At 17.1% G+C, this 19,412-nt stretch overlaps 4 protein-coding genes across 4 annotated transcripts in view, besides 16 other annotated features; all 4 read right to left on the reverse strand. All coding sequences in view use genetic code 6, as the record gives it.

Moving 5' to 3' along the window:
* The window catches only part of IMG5_152150 (kinesin motor domain protein), a gene marked incomplete at both ends in the record, with an annotated part of 1,069 nt that extends 323 nt beyond the window's left edge, over positions 1-746 (reverse strand). The window contains one exon of the mRNA XM_004030802.1: positions 38-746. Within this exon, the coding sequence (XP_004030850.1) occupies positions 38-746 (709 nt within the window). The remainder of the gene's footprint in view (positions 1-37) is intronic.
* Positions 747-2,304: 1,558 nt separating this feature from the next.
* Positions 2,305-2,359: a microsatellite.
* Positions 2,360-2,463: 104 nt separating this feature from the next.
* Positions 2,464-2,501: a microsatellite.
* Positions 2,502-3,810: 1,309 nt separating this feature from the next.
* Positions 3,811-3,864: a microsatellite.
* Positions 3,865-5,087: 1,223 nt separating this feature from the next.
* Positions 5,088-5,125: a microsatellite.
* Positions 5,094-5,125: a microsatellite.
* Positions 5,126-10,409: 5,284 nt separating this feature from the next.
* Positions 10,410-10,453: a microsatellite.
* A 78-nt stretch (positions 10,454-10,531) lies between these two features.
* On the reverse strand, positions 10,532-14,362 carry IMG5_152160 (hypothetical protein; the record flags this gene model as incomplete). Its single annotated transcript, XM_004030803.1, has 5 exons — positions 10,532-10,762; positions 11,264-12,487; positions 12,544-12,753; positions 12,984-13,492; positions 13,543-14,362. The coding sequence occupies 5 exons, from the start codon at positions 14,360-14,362 to the stop codon at positions 10,532-10,534; spliced, it is 2,994 nt and encodes a 997-aa protein (XP_004030851.1).
* Positions 10,591-10,624: a microsatellite.
* Positions 12,748-12,786: a microsatellite.
* Positions 14,243-14,310: a microsatellite.
* Positions 14,363-14,797: 435 nt separating the features above from the next.
* On the reverse strand, positions 14,798-15,487 carry IMG5_152170 (hypothetical protein; the record flags this gene model as incomplete). The annotated part of the gene is made up of 2 exons (XM_004030804.1): positions 14,798-15,039; positions 15,079-15,487. The coding sequence occupies 2 exons, from the start codon at positions 15,485-15,487 to the stop codon at positions 14,798-14,800; spliced, it is 651 nt and encodes a 216-aa protein (XP_004030852.1).
* Positions 15,488-16,034: 547 nt separating this feature from the next.
* Positions 16,035-16,107: a microsatellite.
* Positions 16,079-16,160: a microsatellite.
* An 11-nt stretch (positions 16,161-16,171) lies between these two features.
* Positions 16,172-16,213: a microsatellite.
* Positions 16,214-16,243: 30 nt separating this feature from the next.
* Positions 16,244-16,292: a microsatellite.
* Positions 16,293-16,718: 426 nt separating this feature from the next.
* Positions 16,719-16,813: a microsatellite.
* Positions 16,787-16,821: a microsatellite.
* A 2-nt stretch (positions 16,822-16,823) lies between these two features.
* IMG5_152180 (hypothetical protein) lies at positions 16,824-17,497 on the reverse strand (the record flags this gene model as incomplete). Its single annotated transcript, XM_004030805.1, has 3 exons — positions 16,824-17,211; positions 17,264-17,363; positions 17,416-17,497. The coding sequence occupies 3 exons, from the start codon at positions 17,495-17,497 to the stop codon at positions 16,824-16,826; spliced, it is 570 nt and encodes a 189-aa protein (XP_004030853.1).
* Positions 17,498-18,715: 1,218 nt separating this feature from the next.
* Positions 18,716-18,757: a microsatellite.
* Positions 18,758-19,412: the final 655 nt, after the last annotated feature.

Genomic DNA, 19,412 nt, shown 5'->3' on the forward strand with positions numbered 1-19,412 from the left:
AAAAAAAAACAAAAAAGTTAATAAAACAAAAAAAAACCTAAGCAACTCAAAGATAAATTTATTTTAATAGTTTCTTCTAATCCTTCACCTACTGCTCCACTTTTTGATACTTTTTCACAACCTGCTAAATCAATAAGATTTAATTTTCCAATTTTTTTGGTTCCATTAATTAGTTTTTATGTTATTTAAACCATAAAAATTGTATGTGATCGAGAACTGTATTCATTTAATCTAGTGGCTCTTGTCTATCTATTAGAATAACCATATTCTATGATTTATACAAGTTCTTATTCGTTTTTAATAATTTTTTCAGATAATCCTTAAACGTAAATACCTTTTTAAGGTGTTTCTTTTATTTTTAATTCATGTTTTACTTCTAAATTTAGCGAATCGTGTAAGTTTTCTTTATAAATTTCAAGCATTGAGCATTTAATAGTATATTCGATATCTAATTCAGTTTAATTTTGTATTTTTCCAAATAATTAATTACTCATTCTAGGAATAATTCCATATTATTCAGGATTGTACATATTTCCAAACATAGTATGGGATTTTCCACTTCCCGAAACTCCATATGCAAAAATAGTACCATTATAACCAATAAGTACATCATTAACAACTTCTTGAGCAATTTCTTCATATAATTAAGCCTTTAAATAAATAATATATTATAATAAAAATAAATGTTACTTAAGTAGCGTCTGGCTAAAAAACTTTATCAACAATATATGTTTATTATTAATCATTTTATATTTTTATTGTTTGCTAATTTATAAATTCAATTATATTTTAACCTAAACTTGTATTATTAAGGTCTATTTCTACTTAATTATTTGGTCTAAATCGTAAATATGTTTTTATATTTTCGTTTGATTCTTTAGGAATGCAATCTTATGCAATATTTTAAAATATTAGTTTTTATTTTTCATTTAAAAATAAAAATTTATTCCTTGGAGAAGAGTCCGTTTAGGTAAATTTTAATGTATTAGATCGTTAAAACGAAGATTTTTAAGTCTCTTTTTTAGGAGATACTAGTGGTAGCTTCTAAGAAATATTTATATTTTCACCTACTTCTTCTTCTTCTTCTTCTAACTTATTGAAAAATATTGATTTTTATCTTTAAAATCTATGACTCGAAGGTGATTCTTTTTTATACAAAACAATTGATGATTCCGAATTTATACTATTTGAAAAATTTAATTTATTTAATTTATTTATTTTTCTTACTTTTCTTCATTTATCTAAAGTTATTTAGTTTACAAATCTTATATTTTCTTTTAAACAGTTTCATTTATTTTAATACAAGTATTTTGAACTTATTGATCTGTTGAAAGTTAAATATTTAAATTAGTTTTTTTCTACTACTACAAGGAAAAATTATTATAGCTTTTTTATTAATTTTATAATCTTTAAGGACTCTGTTTTGCTGAATTTATTTTGTTTGAAGTTAATCTATTTATTTGTTTGTTTGATGTTGTTAAGTTATTTGTAGTAAGTTTTTTAAATAACCCAAAATCAATTTTATGATTTTAATTCATATTACTTTGCTCTATTTTGCTCTTTATTTTCTTTATTAAATTATCACTAATTTTTTATTAGCCTATTTATTAAGCTGAATTTTTTAAGAATTATCCTTGCTATTATTTTTGTAATATTTTATTATTTTAATATGATTTTAACAAATTCATTTTTTATTTTATATTGTTGTTAATTTTTATTTTACTTTATATTCTTATAATAAAAAAATTAAATATTTAATAAAAATTATTATTTTAGTAACAGTGCGTATAAGCTTTTTTATTTTAAAATTCAATCAAAAATAAAAAAATGGTCATTATACATTATGCATTAATTTAATACAAATAATATATAAATTTTTTTTATATTATTTAATAAATATGTTTAATAATTTAAGATTTTAAGTTTCATATATAAATAATAAAAAAATTAATAGAAATAATTTTAATTATCTAAAAAATAAATAAATAGTTTTTTCTATATCAATACGGTAAAAACTTAGTTCCTTTATTATTATAAAAATTATATGCATCAATTTACACTAAATCTTATGCTGAACTTTATTATTAAAATTAGTGAATTAAATATAATTAATTTAAAAATATTTAAAAATAATTATTTTTTGCTTATGCCACAAAAAAAGGTTAGATAAAAAGTAATATAGTAAATAAAATAAGAAAAATTATATGCAATCGTTTAAATAATCTATAAATAAAAAATGACTTGAAGCTTAACTTTTCAATAATTATTACATTTTTTAATATATTATATTATAATATATATATTATTTAATTTAATTTAATTTAATTTAATTTAAATTAAATTTAATTTTATTTTATTTTACTATTTTATATTTTTATAAATTCTATTTTTATTTGAATTATATTGAATCATAAATTTCACTCTTCTGTTGTTAATTATTTTATATATAATTAACTATATATATATTTTTTTAAATTATTTATTTTTATTACATATTATTTTTAATCAATTTTATATTTAATAATATAAAAAAATAACAAATCTAATATTTTTCTTTAATTTTTTATTTATAAATAATAATAACAAATTTCTTATTAATAATTATGAAAAATATAATATTTGCATAGATATTATACCGATTATATTCTAAAATTAAAATTAACTTTTCTATTTTTGTTTTAAATATGCTAAACTTTTGCAAATAAATATACTAAATTTTAAAAATCATAATAAAAATAAATTGAAAATATAATTTTATTATTAAATAAAATATTATAGTAAAATTAATATAAAAATAAATAAGATATTAAAAATCCTAAAATTTTTCTATAATTACTTTTATTAAAGCATAATTTGAATTTAAAAACTTAAAAATTTTTAATATTTGCATTTTTTATAACATAAGAGAATATATAATTATTTTAAGATTTTTGATGATAAAATAAAAATATAATAAGGTTTTTTCAATATTAATTTTTATTTTTTTATTATCTTACTAATTTAAATTAATCTTCTTTTAGTTATTCCAAATATGCAATAACACCTTAATTCATATAAATATCTTATCCATTTGTATTTATATCTAAAAATTTTGCTATAGCTTCTATAGTTTAAATACCAAAATCAGAATAATATGGTTCAAACAAATCCTTAGAAAACTTATTCGAGTACCTTTAAAACGTGAACATATCCCATGCTATAAATTCCCACATTCTATCAGAAGAATTATTATCAATACAGACTAAAATATAATATGATGTGAAACTTTTTAGTTCTTTAGGAATGAATTTATGTATAATTCTACTTTATATTTCCATCATTTCTTATTTATAATTTTTATAATTTTTAACATATTTTCTATTTCTAAAATGTTTCTTTCGAACAAAAATAAAAATAAAAAAATTAATTATATATAAAATAAACTAACCTAGATAGGAATTAAAACTTATTCAAAAAATATAATCACATTTGGATTATTTCTTAGTAATTCTTAATGTTCTTTATTTTTAACACAAAATATTATTTTTTAATTAAATACTTATACTCTTTTCATCAAAAATCTTGCAATCTGGATACTATCTCTAAGTCCATCAGAAATTATTTCGATTTCTTCAGGCGTTATATCCCAATTAACACTATTTTATTAAACTTAATCACTTATATTAGTACAATTTATTTAATAAAAGACTTCGAATTCTTCAAAAACAGCATCAAGTTAATTTTATATAATTTTTTTTATCTTTCTCTCAATTAAGTAAATAATTATTAAATATTTATTTTTTTAAAAAAATCTACTAGATTTTAAGAGTATTTTCTTTTTATCATTAAATATGTCTTTTTCTTTTTGTATTAATTAGGTACTTTAATATGGATCTAACATATCAACATCTACGAAATTATTAGCAACTTTTATACAGTTTTTGTTAATTTTGCTTTAATCAAGCAGTATATTACCATCTTTGCCTAGTTTTATACTTTATATTAATTATTCTCCAATGTTTTTCATTAATCCATGGGATTTAGAATACATATTCGGATAGTTTTTTTATAATTCTGTCAAATCAACATTAATTCTAACTAAATGTTGTTTTTCTTATAATTCTTTTTCTTATTATTATTGGGGCATATATTAATTTGGTTTAAATCCTGTATAAATAACATTATAAATATTTTTATTTCCATTTTGTTCACATAAAGTGTAATCTACTATATTTGAAATATTAGCTTTTTCCGAAATATCAGAAATTAATTAAATATTATGAGAACTTGACTATGTTTAAAGAGAATGTTATGATTATTATTATATTTATTAGAAACTATATTTCTATAAATATTTTTGTTTAGAAATAAAATTAAAAATAATTTTTATTTTTACTTATATTTCTTATATTTCATCTAATTCTTATCGTTCATTATTTAATTAAATAAACTCTGTTTCTTTAAAAACTATTGAGTCATTTTCTATTTTAATTTAATTCAAAAAATATTCAGAAATAGTCTTTTGTCTTAAATTGTAAAGGTTATTTTCATTATATTATATTTAAACTCTTAATTTTTAGTTTTCTTTTTTTTAAAAATTTTTAAAAAATAAGTTTATTTTAATTTTTATAAAATACGTTCTTTTCTATTTTAAAATGGTACAAGCTCAAAAGTAAATGTGTTATTTTTCAAATATATATTAGCAATATACATAATTTATTAAATACTTTTAAATGCTCTTTTAATTCTTAATCCAAAATTTTTTATTTGCTTTTCTTATTCTTTTAATCTTATTTTTTTTGTAGTATGCCATTCCATTTTTTTAAATCTTCTATATGCTTTTTGAACACAAGTAACTGATTGAGCAATAATATAAAATCGATCTAAAGCTGCCATTCTTTTAGCTATTGTATATTCATCATTCTAGTTTGTGTTTTCTTTCATTTCTACAAATGGTACTCTACTTTCTCCAATTTAAACATCAACTTTTGAGTTAAATTATATTTATATGATCAAATTTTATTGTAAATATTATAATAATTCACTAAATATTTTTTAATAATAGCTTTTTTAAAAAAATCCTTATATATTAGACCACTATAATTAAATTTAATTTTTTTTATTTATATATTTTTTTATTTTATATAAACCTGATTATTTAACATAAATTCAGGAATAGGTTCATTATTATTACTATATTAATAATTTTATTAGAGTTATAATAAATCAATACAACAAACCTAAAAAATAAATAAAATTATTTTAGTTTATATTAAACAAATGTTTTGCTTTTGTAAATAAAAATAATACTTTTTTCATGTATTTATTACATTTCTTAGGATATTTTTCAACAATTAGCTTTAGTTCATATTACTCCTTTAATAAAAACCATCTTACATCAAAATATGCTGCATTAGTAACATATATAAAACTATTTAAAAATATTTCTTTTTTTTTATAAAATTCTTTTATTAATTTAGTTCTCTTTTTTTGCAATAAAACTAAAAATATGTTTTATATTTTTTTAATGAAATTATTTCTTATAATAAAATCCATCCTTAATTTAACTTAATCTAAGTTAAGAACACATATTTCATTTTTTTCATTAATATTAATTAATAAAATTTTATTAATTTCTTGAAAGAGAGGATAAAAGAAGGTAACTAGCTAACTAGAACCTTTTTAATCAATAATCTATTTTAATTTTCTACATTAAAACCATTAAAGCTCAATTTAAATATCTTTCATAAGTTTAAGTTGATATTCAGATATAATAGAAATTAAAAAAGCATAATTAGAAATATGGATACTTACATTTAATGTAAAAATTTCTCCATTTTTAATTGTAAAAAGTTTTACAGTTTATGATTAGTTCTTTTAATTTAGAATACGTTATTTTTATATTTCAAAAATATCTATTTTCTATTTATCCTTATTTTACTTTTCTTCCTAAATTTATTTTTTTAATAATACATTTTCAACAAAATATAAATTGCTATTTTCATATTTTAATTAAATAAGTAGTAAATCCTTTTTTTAATAAAAATAAATATTAATTTATAATATAATATATTTTATAATACCTTAAAATTTTCACAAAAAACATCATCGTCCCATTCATTCATAGCAAAAAGTGAATAATTCACTACTAATTTCCTAATTTAATATTATTAAAATTCTTCTACTAATCCTACTAAAATTACACTTTTAAATTAATCATTTAAATATATATCAAATGTAAATCCTTTTTATCCTATATTAAATTATACATCCTGTTATTATTATTATATTTTTTTAAATTATATATATTACTAATGCTATCAATTTTCCTTACTATACTGGCTTTTTCATTAAATTTTCTAAATTATCATCTTCTGGTTAGTTAAAATCAATAAAACTCAATATTTATTTAGACAAATTTGATGTAGGTTTAACTTTTTCAGCTTATTTTTTTAAATCTTCGTGGTTTTCCACATTTTTATTTTCCATTATAGCTGTAATTTTATTTTATTTGTATTTAGTAAATTTTTATTATATCATTTTAGCAAATTCATCACCATTTTTTGAATAAAAAACGTTTTTTTGAGAATTCAAATTAATTTAAGTAAAACTTACACAAGATCTTTTTTCAAAAATATGTTATCTTAATGTATATCTATTTAATATTTTCCTTATTTCCATAGTATTATCCTAAATATCTAAATTATGGCTTTATCTCTATCTGATTTTAATTTTCACGCCAGCAATTGCTTCTTCTATAGTGATACTATGAATAAATAGCTTTTTATCTTTTTCTTAAATTTTACTTTCGTTTAACAAAATTTAACAAAAATGTTATAATTTATTTAAATTAAATTAATTATAAATAGTTTATTTATGTAATAAAATCATTTGTTATTCATTTTTATTTATTTTTTTGTATTGTAATTTTATAGTTCTATTTAAATTATTAAAAGTGACCATACTTTAAAATACCATTTATTAATAAATACATAAATGTTTACATATTAATTTTTCTTCTTAAAAATGCTTATTTTTTTATATTTTTAATTCCTTAGTTAATTAATATTATTTAAGTATAAACTTTTTTCTTAAAAACCTTTAAATTATAATAATTTTCTAGTTTGAAATATATTTAGGTCTTCTTGCTTTATTAAGCGCGAGTTCAGGTTGATAATATTTTTCAAGTATGGCATTTGCTAATTCTGAATATTAAATTTAACTAGAGGAATTTTATATATCAAATATTTCTTATAAAATATCAGAATCAATTTCCTTAAAATATTCAAAGAAATAATTATCAAAATGTTAAGAATGGTATTTAATTCCAAAAGTTAAATTTTCTCCTATTATATTATATTATTTTTTTTATTCGGAATAAATTAAATACAATTTGATAATAGATTAAAAACCCAATAATTTAAAAATCCATTATTTAGTTATTACAAACTTTTTTCTTTTTCTCATTTCAATTTCTTTTCTTTATAAGCATCCTCTAAAAACGGCTTATAATTTAATAATAGATTAAATGTCATAATTAATTTATTTTTAACTCTCATTATATTATTAAATATTAGTAATTCCATCTATATTGATTTATTTTTCATCAATATAAATTAAAGGCAATATTTTTATTGAAAAATACTTTATTTCATAAATAGTTTAAAACGAATTAAAATAAAATCCGATTTCTTGCAGTTTTTTTTCACATCTTTATAAACTTTATAATTCAATTGTTTTTGTGAAACTACAAATATTCTTATTATTTTATTTTTTAGTTTTTTATATGCAGTAAATACGTAATTATTATAAGTTTTTATCAACAAAAAATTTGACTGTAAAATATTCTTTTTATTAATATTAAAATTCATTATGATTATTTAATTAGCATATCTATTTATAGATTAAAATTTAATTTTATATTTGTTTTTTTAATTTTAGCTACAATTTAAATTAATATCTTTTTAAAAAAGCTTAAATTTTTTAACATGCATTAAAAGTTTATTCTGTTTTAATTTCTGCTATTTTTCTTTTTCTTATTTAACCCAATTTTTATTTTTATTATACTTTTTATTATTATTATCTCCATTTTTACTAAATATATTTAGCGCTATCATCTTTTTTTTATTTTAATTTTCTAAATTATTTTGTAAAAGGTTTTATCTTGCTTAACCCAATTTACTCTTCATTTTCTATTAAATTTTTTATTCAATTTGTTTTTTTTTCTATTTTCTATTTGCTATTAAAGTTTTTATTTTTTATATTAAAAATCTTCTTATTTTTATTAACGTTTTTCATTTAATATTTTTAAAGCTTATTATTGAGCTTATTTTCTTTTAACATATCGCTGAATTTAAACTAGTTTTTCTTCTTTTTCTTAGTAATATTCAAGAATCTCTTCATCAAGTAATACTTTATTTAATTATTTATCTGATTATTATTATTATTCTTAATTTACTTCTTATTTAAGCTGCTTTTTATATTAATTATTATATTCATCCATTGACTTTAAAAAATTAATTCTTTATGGTTAATTAAAATAATCCTCCTCACTTTCACTATAATACATTTCCAATTAAAAAAAATATAAAATAATAAAATTATATTTATTATATATAATTAAACGAATTTTCGGAATTATTAGTCCAATCTAGAATCCCTATTTTTTGCATTTCACTTAATTGTAATTATTCATTACTATTGTCTGAAACACTTCCATAATTAGATTGAGCATAACTTTTACTTTTATTATTTTTTTAGTAATAAATATTTCCTTATTCACTTTTTTTTCTACTACTATATTAATATTTTCTTTTCTATTCATCATCAGTATTATTAATATTGTTTTCTACACATTTACCATATGCCTTTTTAAATTTTTCATATAAAGCATCATCTTTTAATTAATAATCTTCAAATAATTTAAAACTTTATTTATAATATTCAATAGCTTTCGAATATCTTTTAAAGTATTCTTCTTCAACACCCATATTATGATAACTAATTGCACAGTGTCTAACATGGCTTTATAATTCTTGTTAGTTATATCTTCTTTGCGTATCTCCTAAAAATTCAACTAACTATCTTTAGCACTCAGTGATTGCATTTTTCGCATATTCTAGAGCTAGTTCATGCATACTACCTTATGAAGCAACTGCACATATATTCAAATATGTAATTCCAATGTGTTTAATTCGCGGAAATAACTTTATTAAATTTAAAGCTTCGTCTAAATATATTTTAGCCTTTGTAAGTTTTCCCATTCTCCTATATAAGCATCCTAAATTATTTAACACAAGTAATCGTTTTTCAGGGACCTAAAAAATACATAGAATATTAATATTTAATGATTTTTACACTCTCATAATATAATTATGGATCTGTCAAATTTAAAGCAACTAATAATATTTCTAAAGAACTTTCATGTTAGTTTTTTTATAATATTTACATTGAAATATCACACATCAATTAAAGACATTCATTAAATAATACTATGAAATCTAAAGAATTTTTGCCAAATGATTTATCATATAAATTTATTACTTTATTTATATTTATTTCAAAAATAATATTTATTAATAATATACTTTTTTATATTTCTTGAATTCCTTTATTTATATTTAGTGCTTTTAAATGATGAAATGCCTCTTGTTTAATTTTAATTAAATCAATATTTGGTTGAATATTTAGTGATCTCGTAGAAAAAAAGTTTTATCTTAAAATATTATCCGATGATAAAACTTATTTCTAAGCCTTTTTTAAAGTTCGTCTCTTATTATTCATAAATTGTAATATTAAATATTATTAATATATATAAAAAAATATATAACTTCTAAAAATTGAAACAAAATAAAATTTATAAATAATAAACATATATCGTATATATTTAAATTTATTTATTTTTGATTTTTTGTTTAAATATAAATTATATTTAATTAAAAATATGAAAATTATTTTAAAGATATATAATATATATATATAATTAATTTTAAAATTATTATAGTCAAATATTTTATTGATTTGCTTGATATTAATATAGTTCATTTTTAATTGACTCCTTTGCTTATTTAATAATACTTTCATTCTATTTTAAATTTGTAAAAGTAATTTTAAATTTATATTTATTACACTTTCTTGAACATGCTTTTTTAATAAGTCGATTTCAACTTAAATATCATTTAGAAATCCGCTTAATTAATCTAAAATTAAGTATGAAGCTGAATCTTTATAAAAAAGATTTTATAAATTATAATAAATATATTTTCTAATACTCATATTAAGATTCTCCATATCAAAGTTGGTATTTATTTTACTGTTTATAATAGTTTCTATTGTTAATTATTATTGTTTTTGCTCAAAATATATTTATTCATCTTTATTTTTATTAATTAAATCCTTTTTAAATATTTATTTTTTATTTTAAAAATTAAATATATATATATATATATATATATATTTATATATATATATATATTTAATTACAAATCTTTATTCTGATTGAAAAGATATCAAATTTTCATCTTTTTAGTTATCTTCATTTTTCGCAAGTAAATCATTAGGTATATTATATGATAATACAAATACTTTATCTTTAGAAGTAAGTTTTAACTTTATAAAAATTTAATATATAAATAATATTAATATAAATATTAACATTTTCGGGTGGGTTTGTGTAAGTATAAGGATGAATATTATCAACAGCACCAGATGTTCTATAAAGTCCTAAAGCAATTAAGTCTCTTTATTAACTTAAATATTCAAATAATTCACCAAATGTTTTATTCTAATTAAATAAAAATCAATATATTTTAATTTTTTTATTTATTATAAAATTTCAAATAATATTGATTTTTGCAAAATTTATTTATTTTATTATTAACATCGTATTATTAATTCAAAGTTTTATACCATAATATTTTATTTTTTTAGTTATGGTATTATATATTAAATCATTTTTCTTTTTTTAAAAAAACAATTAAAAATTAGCTTATAAAAAAATAGAAATAATTTAATATATACCTTTATAATTAATAATAAATAAATTAATTTAATATTATATATTTTACTTGCCCTGATGTTTTTTTTTTATTATTTTTAAAGTCAATATTCGATAAACTAAAAATAAAAAGCGAAAAAAAACGAATAGAGAAAAAAAAAAAAAAAAAAACATCAGAACAATTAATAATATCTTTAAATTAAAATCAACAAATTATTTTTTTTCAAAATAATGTGTATGTTAATGAGACAAAATAACTTTTGCAAAACACAATATTTAAATACTCACTTAGTAATCTTCAGGCACACTGATTTACCATAAGTTACTTTATTTTAAATTTAATATTTCATTATTATTTGAAAGCTTTTCTTATGAAATACTGCCTCCAGTTAGAATTTATTATAATATTGTAAGAATATGAGGATTATAATATGTTTAACAAGTTAGGGTATCTATAATTGTTGAAATATAAACTTCACCTGCTGAATATAGTGGAGTAAGTTCAGATTTAAAATTCTTACCGTAACTCACATCTTTTGGTAACAAGAATTCTATATTTGATGGATAAACAAGTTCAATCATTATTTATACTTTATTGTTTATTTTCTGAATCGCTTTATATATGAATATTGATTCAGCATCTAGCATTTCGTCAAGTGTTTAATTTTTATTTGAATCAGAAGCCATTTCTTAGCCTAAAATTACTGCTTTATCCGCCTAACCTATATTAGCATTAATCAGATCTTATTTTACTAAAGGTGAACCATGAATATATATTATTTTTGGAAAACGTGATATTGAATCCCAAATTTTAGTAGGTTTATGATCACTTAAAATTACTATATGTTGAAATTCTTTTAAATATTTAGCACGAAGTGGTAATATAAAATAGTAAATTGAAGGATGACTCCCACATAAAACTATATGATTTTTAACATTAGTAGAATATTCAGTTGCTTACATTAAACTAACAGGTTCATTTAATAAAACATAATCTTTTTCAATCATTTCAAAATCTTGGAACATATTTTATTTAGGAAACTAAAAAAGATCGTCTTTTTAATCAGACTAATTTTCTGCTTTGTCTTTTTTTTAATGTGTGATTTTTTTTTAATTAAATTCCAAAACATCTTCAGTACTCATTGAATAATTAGAAACTTTATCTGCAACTGTTTTATCTTAACATATTATGTATACATAAACATTACTTTCAGGAGTATTTTTTACTATAAAAGACCCTGGGTTTAGCCTTATAATCGTTTAGCCATCTATATCTATTTCTATTGCAAATAATATTCCTTAAAATTCCTTATATATTTTTGCCGCAATAGCAGATAAAGTCCAGCTGCTGAATGCCGTAGAAAGTGTTGTTCGATAAATTTCATGTCCTGTTCCATCAATATATTCTTAAATCCAATCTTTTTTCATTTCTTTTATTTCTGCTTTTCCTGCACTTTAAATTAAATTTCCTATAAGACTAATAATACCAGGGCAAAAACAAGATTTAGCCAGCTTTAGAATTTAAATATAATTAAATAAAAATATGATCAAAAAAAATTAAATCTTACAAGATTCATTTTAATTTCTTCTATAACAATAAGCTAATCATTTGATTTTTAATTAAGAGCAGATAAATAATGTATTTTACTCTCAGGTTTAATTAATTATAAGCATAAATTAATATTGCTTTCACCTCTAGTAATATGGTTAACTATTTTTTTAATAGCTAAACCCATTAAAATATTTCTATTATCAGAATTCATAGAATCATTAGAATACTATAAATAAAAAAAGAATATTAATAAATAAAATAAAATCTAAAATAATATTAATAAAATTGTAATTAGTACAAAATGTATAAATATATATAAAAAAGTTACACTATATAAATATAAATTTTATACAACATAAATTAAAAATTTAAAAATAATAGCATTAAGTAAATATTAAAAATTATAAGAATTCGTAAATATATTTATATTAATAAGATTTATTTTAAATTTTTTACTTTATTTATCAAAATAACACATGCTTTTGCTTTAGTTGCTGCTGCTCTTTTTAAATCTCTTTCTTAAGATGGATTTCCTTATAAATATGTTAAATTATGTTCAAATTATTAATTATGTAAAAACAATTCCATTTCATTATTTGGGACTGATGTTTACAAAATAATAGCATTTTTATCTTAATTCCCATGGTCTTCGTGAAATAATTCATTACAGAAAAATCTTAAAGCAGATACATCCACATGTCCGCATATAAGAATATGAGGGACATCTGAATTAGGTTTGTATATTGTTCTAGCATAAACAGACTATAATCCAATTAATCTTATTAATTCGTTTGTTTGTTATGGTATTATAATAATAATAATGATAATTAAGAACATAACAGTTACCCTTCCTAATTCTGTATAAGGAACAACATCTCCATATCCAACTGTGGAAATTGATACTACTACGAAATATATCATTTCATGAAAAGTCGCTTTGTTTATTCTTTATGTTGAGCATTTTTCTACAATTAAAAATATATATTTTATAATAAATTATATTAATAGATTTTACAAATTAATGGATTAAAATTATTATTTCTTTTTATTTATTCTAATCTATTAGGAGCTTCGAATGATAAAAGAGTTCCTGCAGTTATTATTACTACTGATAATATTGTAAGAAATATTATGTAAATTTACCTTTTTTTTATGTAATTATAATAAATTTATTTTATTTTAATTTACTTATATACTCCTTTAAACTCACTATCACCAGCCTTATAATTTTTTTAAATATATCTTACTACTCTTAGCAAACGAAAAATCCTTGTTATGTTTAAAAAGGTTTAAAAACTTTAATCAGATGTAGATTATGTAAAAATAAAAAAAACTGGAATAATGCAAGCTAAATCTATCATTGACCAAATCTCGAATAAATAATGAATTCTATGCTGTGACACGTAAAATTTTAGAAGATATTCAAAACCAAATAAAATCATTACAACTACATCTATTTAATTCATCCAAGAAATTTCATCTAGATATGTACTTATAATATATAATACAGATGAAAATAAGCTTAATAAAGAACTTATTAATTCAATATATCCACCATATTTTGAATTTAATAATTGTTCAACACGTATTCTAAATTTTAAAATTTTAATGAAATCTAAATCATCATTTTAGACATTATCTTTGTAAAATTTATAATAATTTTATTTAAAAATCGAAGATATATATAATTTTTATATACCTCCTTTTTAATTCTATTATTATTAGTTTTTTTATAATTAATTTTACTTAAATTAGTTTTTTCTTCTAATATTTTTTTATAATTTTAATGGAAAAGGATGGGATAAACTTTTTAATTCCGATCTTTTTTTATCCATTAAAAGGCAGTAAATAAATATAAAAATATTATTATAATTTTAAAAATTAAATTTTAAATAACTTTATTGGATAAATAGTATTTTCTCTTTTATCTTAAATACTATTATCTATATTTTTATTATATTTTATTTAAATAAAAAAAAATTGTAAATACTAATATAATATATTATAAAATATTAATAATAAACATTTATTAATTTAATCTTATATCATATAAATATAAATATAAATAATATTAAAAAAGGATTTTAAAATTTTAATCTTGGATTTCTTTGATAAAAATATATTTTTAATATTAAATTTAATTTAATTTTTTTGTTTTATTTATCAATCTATTGTTGCACCTGAATCATGTAAAATTGCTTATCCAGTTATTTATTTTGCTTCTTATTTACATAAGAATAAAACTGTTTAAGCAATATCATCAGGCTCTGTCATTTCATAATTTTCCTATTTATCTTTTAAAAAGCTTTAAAGTTCTTCTTGAAAACTAACTTTATTTTTTCAGCAGTTTATTGTATTTCTTAAATTAAAGGAGTAGTTTTTACCCATGCTGGACAAATAGAATTGCAAGTAATTCCATATTAACAAGTCTCTAAAGCTACCGATTTAGTTAATCCTATAAGGCCATGCTTTGTAGCAGAATAAGCAGATTATTTAGGAGCTCCTTTTATTCCTTATAAAAAATTATGTAGGAAAATTAGGTATAAAATACCTTTTTAAGATGAAATATTTATAATTCTTCCAAATTTTTATTATTTCATATAAGGAATAAAACTTTAAATTAAAAAAAATGGTACAGTCAAATTCAATTCTAGCATTTATTACCAATCTTCCAAAGACGTATCTTCAACTTATAAATTTCTGAAAATGCCTGCGTTATTTATTAATATATCTATTCCTTTAAAATTTAAAATTATTTTTTATACATAATTTTATCTTTATTATTTATCTTATAAATCAATTTTAGTATAGTCTATTAAATTTTCATTTACCTTAAACTTTTAGTTAAAATCATCTAATCCGCACATTAAAACTTTTATTTTTTCTTTTTAAAATATTTGTGCTATTTTCAAACCTATTCCGCTTGAAGAACCAGTAATTAAAGCTATTTTTTATTTCATTTTATTTTTTCTATAGTTATATCATTTATATATTATAAAATATTTATATATTTAATTTTATTTCATAATAAATAAAAGATATAGCTTTTATATATTTTCTATTTTTTTTTATTAAAACTAAATATTTCAAATAAAAAAATTAAGAAAAATAGATAAGGGTAATTTTTTAGGAACAGGTTTAAAAACAGCTACAATAGAAAATAAAAAAACAAAAAAATAGTAATATATATACTAGATAAGAAAATTTAAAATTTTAATTTTAAATAATGAATTATATAAAATAAAATTTATAAAAAAATAAAAATAAAAATTAAATAAACTTAAATTAGCAAGAAAAATTTAAAAAATGAGAAAAAAAAGAATAAAATAGTAATTTATATATATAATAATAAACTTTATTTTATAAAAGATAATAAATAATTTAAGAAAAAAATAAATAATAAATAAATATTTATATGTTGATTTTTTTTTAAGATTTTAAAATAATTAATTAGTATTTAATATAAAATTTATTAAATTGATAATGAAGCATAAAAATAATTCTTTAATATTATATATATATATGTATAAATATATAATTATATATTTATATATATTTTATATTTATATATTTATATATAAATTTTAATTATATTTTATTTTAAAATATTATTTTTATAAATTTTTAATTATAATAAACAATAATTATCTTTTTTTTTTATTTTTTTTTTTTACTTTTTTTATTTAATAGACTCTTCTTTTTTTTATTAAAATATCTTTATAAATTATATTTTATTTTAAAATTTTTATTTTATTTATAATTATAAATATTTTTGATAACTTTTTAATTATTAATATTTATTAAAAATATACTTAATTTTTTTTTGTTTAATTATAACTATTTTAATTTAATCTTTTTAAAACTTAATTTATTTTTAATAATATGAATAATTTTTTTTTTTTGAAATATATTTTTATTATTTATTTTTTCATCAGAATAATAACATTATTTTCTTTTAATTCTTTTAAACACATTATTATTTTGCTATATATATATTTTTTCAAGCTAATTTTTTTATTTAAATATTTTTTTTTTGAATCAATTGAAACAATTTATAATATTAATAAATAATAATATTTAATTCTTATTATATGTATTTTTCTTAAATATTACATTTAATATTTATTATTTTATATATTTAAATTCATTCTAAAATATAATAAAAAACAAAATTTGATTTATTTTAAATTGATATTTTTATTTAAAATAAAAAATATTTTTTATTCAACTATTTATATAAAATATTCATTTTTTTTTTCAATATTTTTATATTAAATAAATATTTTATATAAATTTTCATAACGAAGTATTTATAATTGGACAATCGTTTCCTAAAGAATTTCTTAATGCTTTTAAATGTGCTTCTTTTTTAGCTTATGCAAAATCAAATACAGTAAAATTATATTTGTTAGCTAATTCATCTAAAACTTTGTTATTTGCAACAAATTTTGGTTCCCATACATTGTAAACCTTATTTAAAATAAAAAATTAAATTTAATTTAATAAATAAAAATAATATACCAATGAATTTCCAATATAATAATAAAATGAAGCAGAGACAGCAAATATAGTTACATTTAAAAAAATTCTAGGATTAATAGATGATCTATAATATGGATATCCAGATAATGTTAAAAGACCAAATAGTCCGCCAATTAGTGTTGCTTTTGCATCTAATATTTAACTATTATTTATAATGTTAATTATATTTTGAAAATTAAATATTTAAAAAATACCTTTCTTTTAAAAAAAGTTATCTATCATCAGGATCAAGTTTTTCTGGTACTTATTAACCAATAAAGTAAAAAACTAATTTTTTTCTTTCTTCTGGTGTTGCTATTATATAATTTTTTAATATTTAGATACAATAATATAAAGTTTTGATCACCTAACATTAAATTATCATGATTTATATAATAACCTCTAGTAGTTTTATGACTTTAATTTTAAAATAAAAATTCAAATACCATTTTTTTTTTTTTCCCCTTAATATATAATAAAGATAAATTTAATATTAAATAAAAAAAAAAAACATATATTTAAGTAAATAAAAAAGAAGAGAAGATAAATAATATAATTAAGATAAAATTATTGTATTTACTTAAAAATTGAATTTATAAGTTAAATAATCAAAAAATATAAATATTTTAAAAAAAAAATGATAATAGAAAATTATAAAAATTATTTGTTTTTAATTTATTTAATAATTTATAAATATACGAATAACTCTTATTTCAATTATACAGAATATTATTATTAATTATTAATATTATTCTTTTATATTATGAAATAATTTTATTTTTCTACTATAACGATACTTCTTAGCACAGATTACAAAATATAAAAATTTATAATTAAAAATAAAATATTAAATAAATAACAAAATTATATATTATTTTATAAAGAAATATACTTCATATAATAGCAATTTTGATAATTACAATATAATATAAAATAATTTTTTAATTTATATTAACTATAAATAATTAAAATAATATAAATATTTGTTTCTTATTATAAACCATATATATTCCTGATATTTTAAAATAGTTTTTACTTTATTAATCTTATTAAGAATTTCTAAAATATAGAGATTATAATTATTATTTAATGATTTTACATTTGATTATTCAGAACAATATAATAAATAAATTTAATAATATATATTTATAAATATAAATTTAAAAAAGTTTAATAAATATAATAAAAATAAAATGATAATTTATTTATTTTTAATATAAATTTTAAACTATTATATTATTATAATATTATAAATTTCGATTCAAATATATTTTCTATGTATTCTATTTAATGAAAATTTGAATGTAATTTAATATTAAATTAGTTAATATCCATTATGAAAGTGAATTTTTAATAAATTCTTGGGTATTAATTAACAATATATTAACTTTTTTCTATTATAATTAAATGTATCTGTTAATTAATGCGGATTTTAATTAATAAAAATATAGTATCTAAATTATTTTTTTTAACTTATATTTTTTTAATTTTGAAAATGGTTAAGAATTAAATTTCTGATATACCAATTGATATGACTACTAATTAATGTAAAATAAATATAAAAGAATAAATAAATATAATTAAATAATTAAAATTAGAATTGTAAATAGATAGAAAGTCTAAATGGGAATATGTAAAAGAGGTTTATTTAGTAAAAAAGTTTTAGAAAAAGTTAATAATTTTTTTAAAATTAATGTATATTTTTTAAATATAAAAAGTGTAATAAGCAATATTTTCATAAGGATGAATCAGCAATTTAAAGGGTACAGGTAATCAAAATAAGAATAAATAGGTAATACTATTCAATAATTAAAAAATAATATTATAAATTGCTTAAAATAATAAACTATTCAAAAATATTAAATTAATTTAATAAAGTTAATAATTCAAACATTAATCACATTTAATTAAAAATTTTAAATAAAATTATTAGAATTTATTATTTATTTTATGTTCATTGCAATATACATTTTTATTAATGTCGCTTTTAAAAAATAAATATATTAAAAATTTAAAAAAATTACACTTATAACTTATTATAAATAAGTTATTTTTATTAAAATATAATGTTTATTTGAATTTTATTTTATATATAGATTTAAAAAGTAGATTTTATATAGATTCTCATAATGTAATAAAGTTAACATGGGATTGTATTATTGGTATTACAAGTATTTATTTTGCTTTAATTATTCCGTTTAGGAATGCGTTTGAAAAAGATAGTAAAGATTATGTTATAATAGATTTTTTTTTTGATGGCTTATACATAATAGATATATTTTTATAATTGATTACAACGAAAACATAAAATTCTATGAAAGTACTTAAAATTAAGTAAATTGCAAAAATTTACATAAGGTATAG

Source organism: Ichthyophthirius multifiliis, assembly GCF_000220395.1.
Source record: "Ichthyophthirius multifiliis unplaced genomic scaffold scaff_1120509251165, whole genome shotgun sequence".
NCBI classification, from domain to species: Eukaryota; Ciliophora; class Oligohymenophorea; order Hymenostomatida; genus Ichthyophthirius; species Ichthyophthirius multifiliis.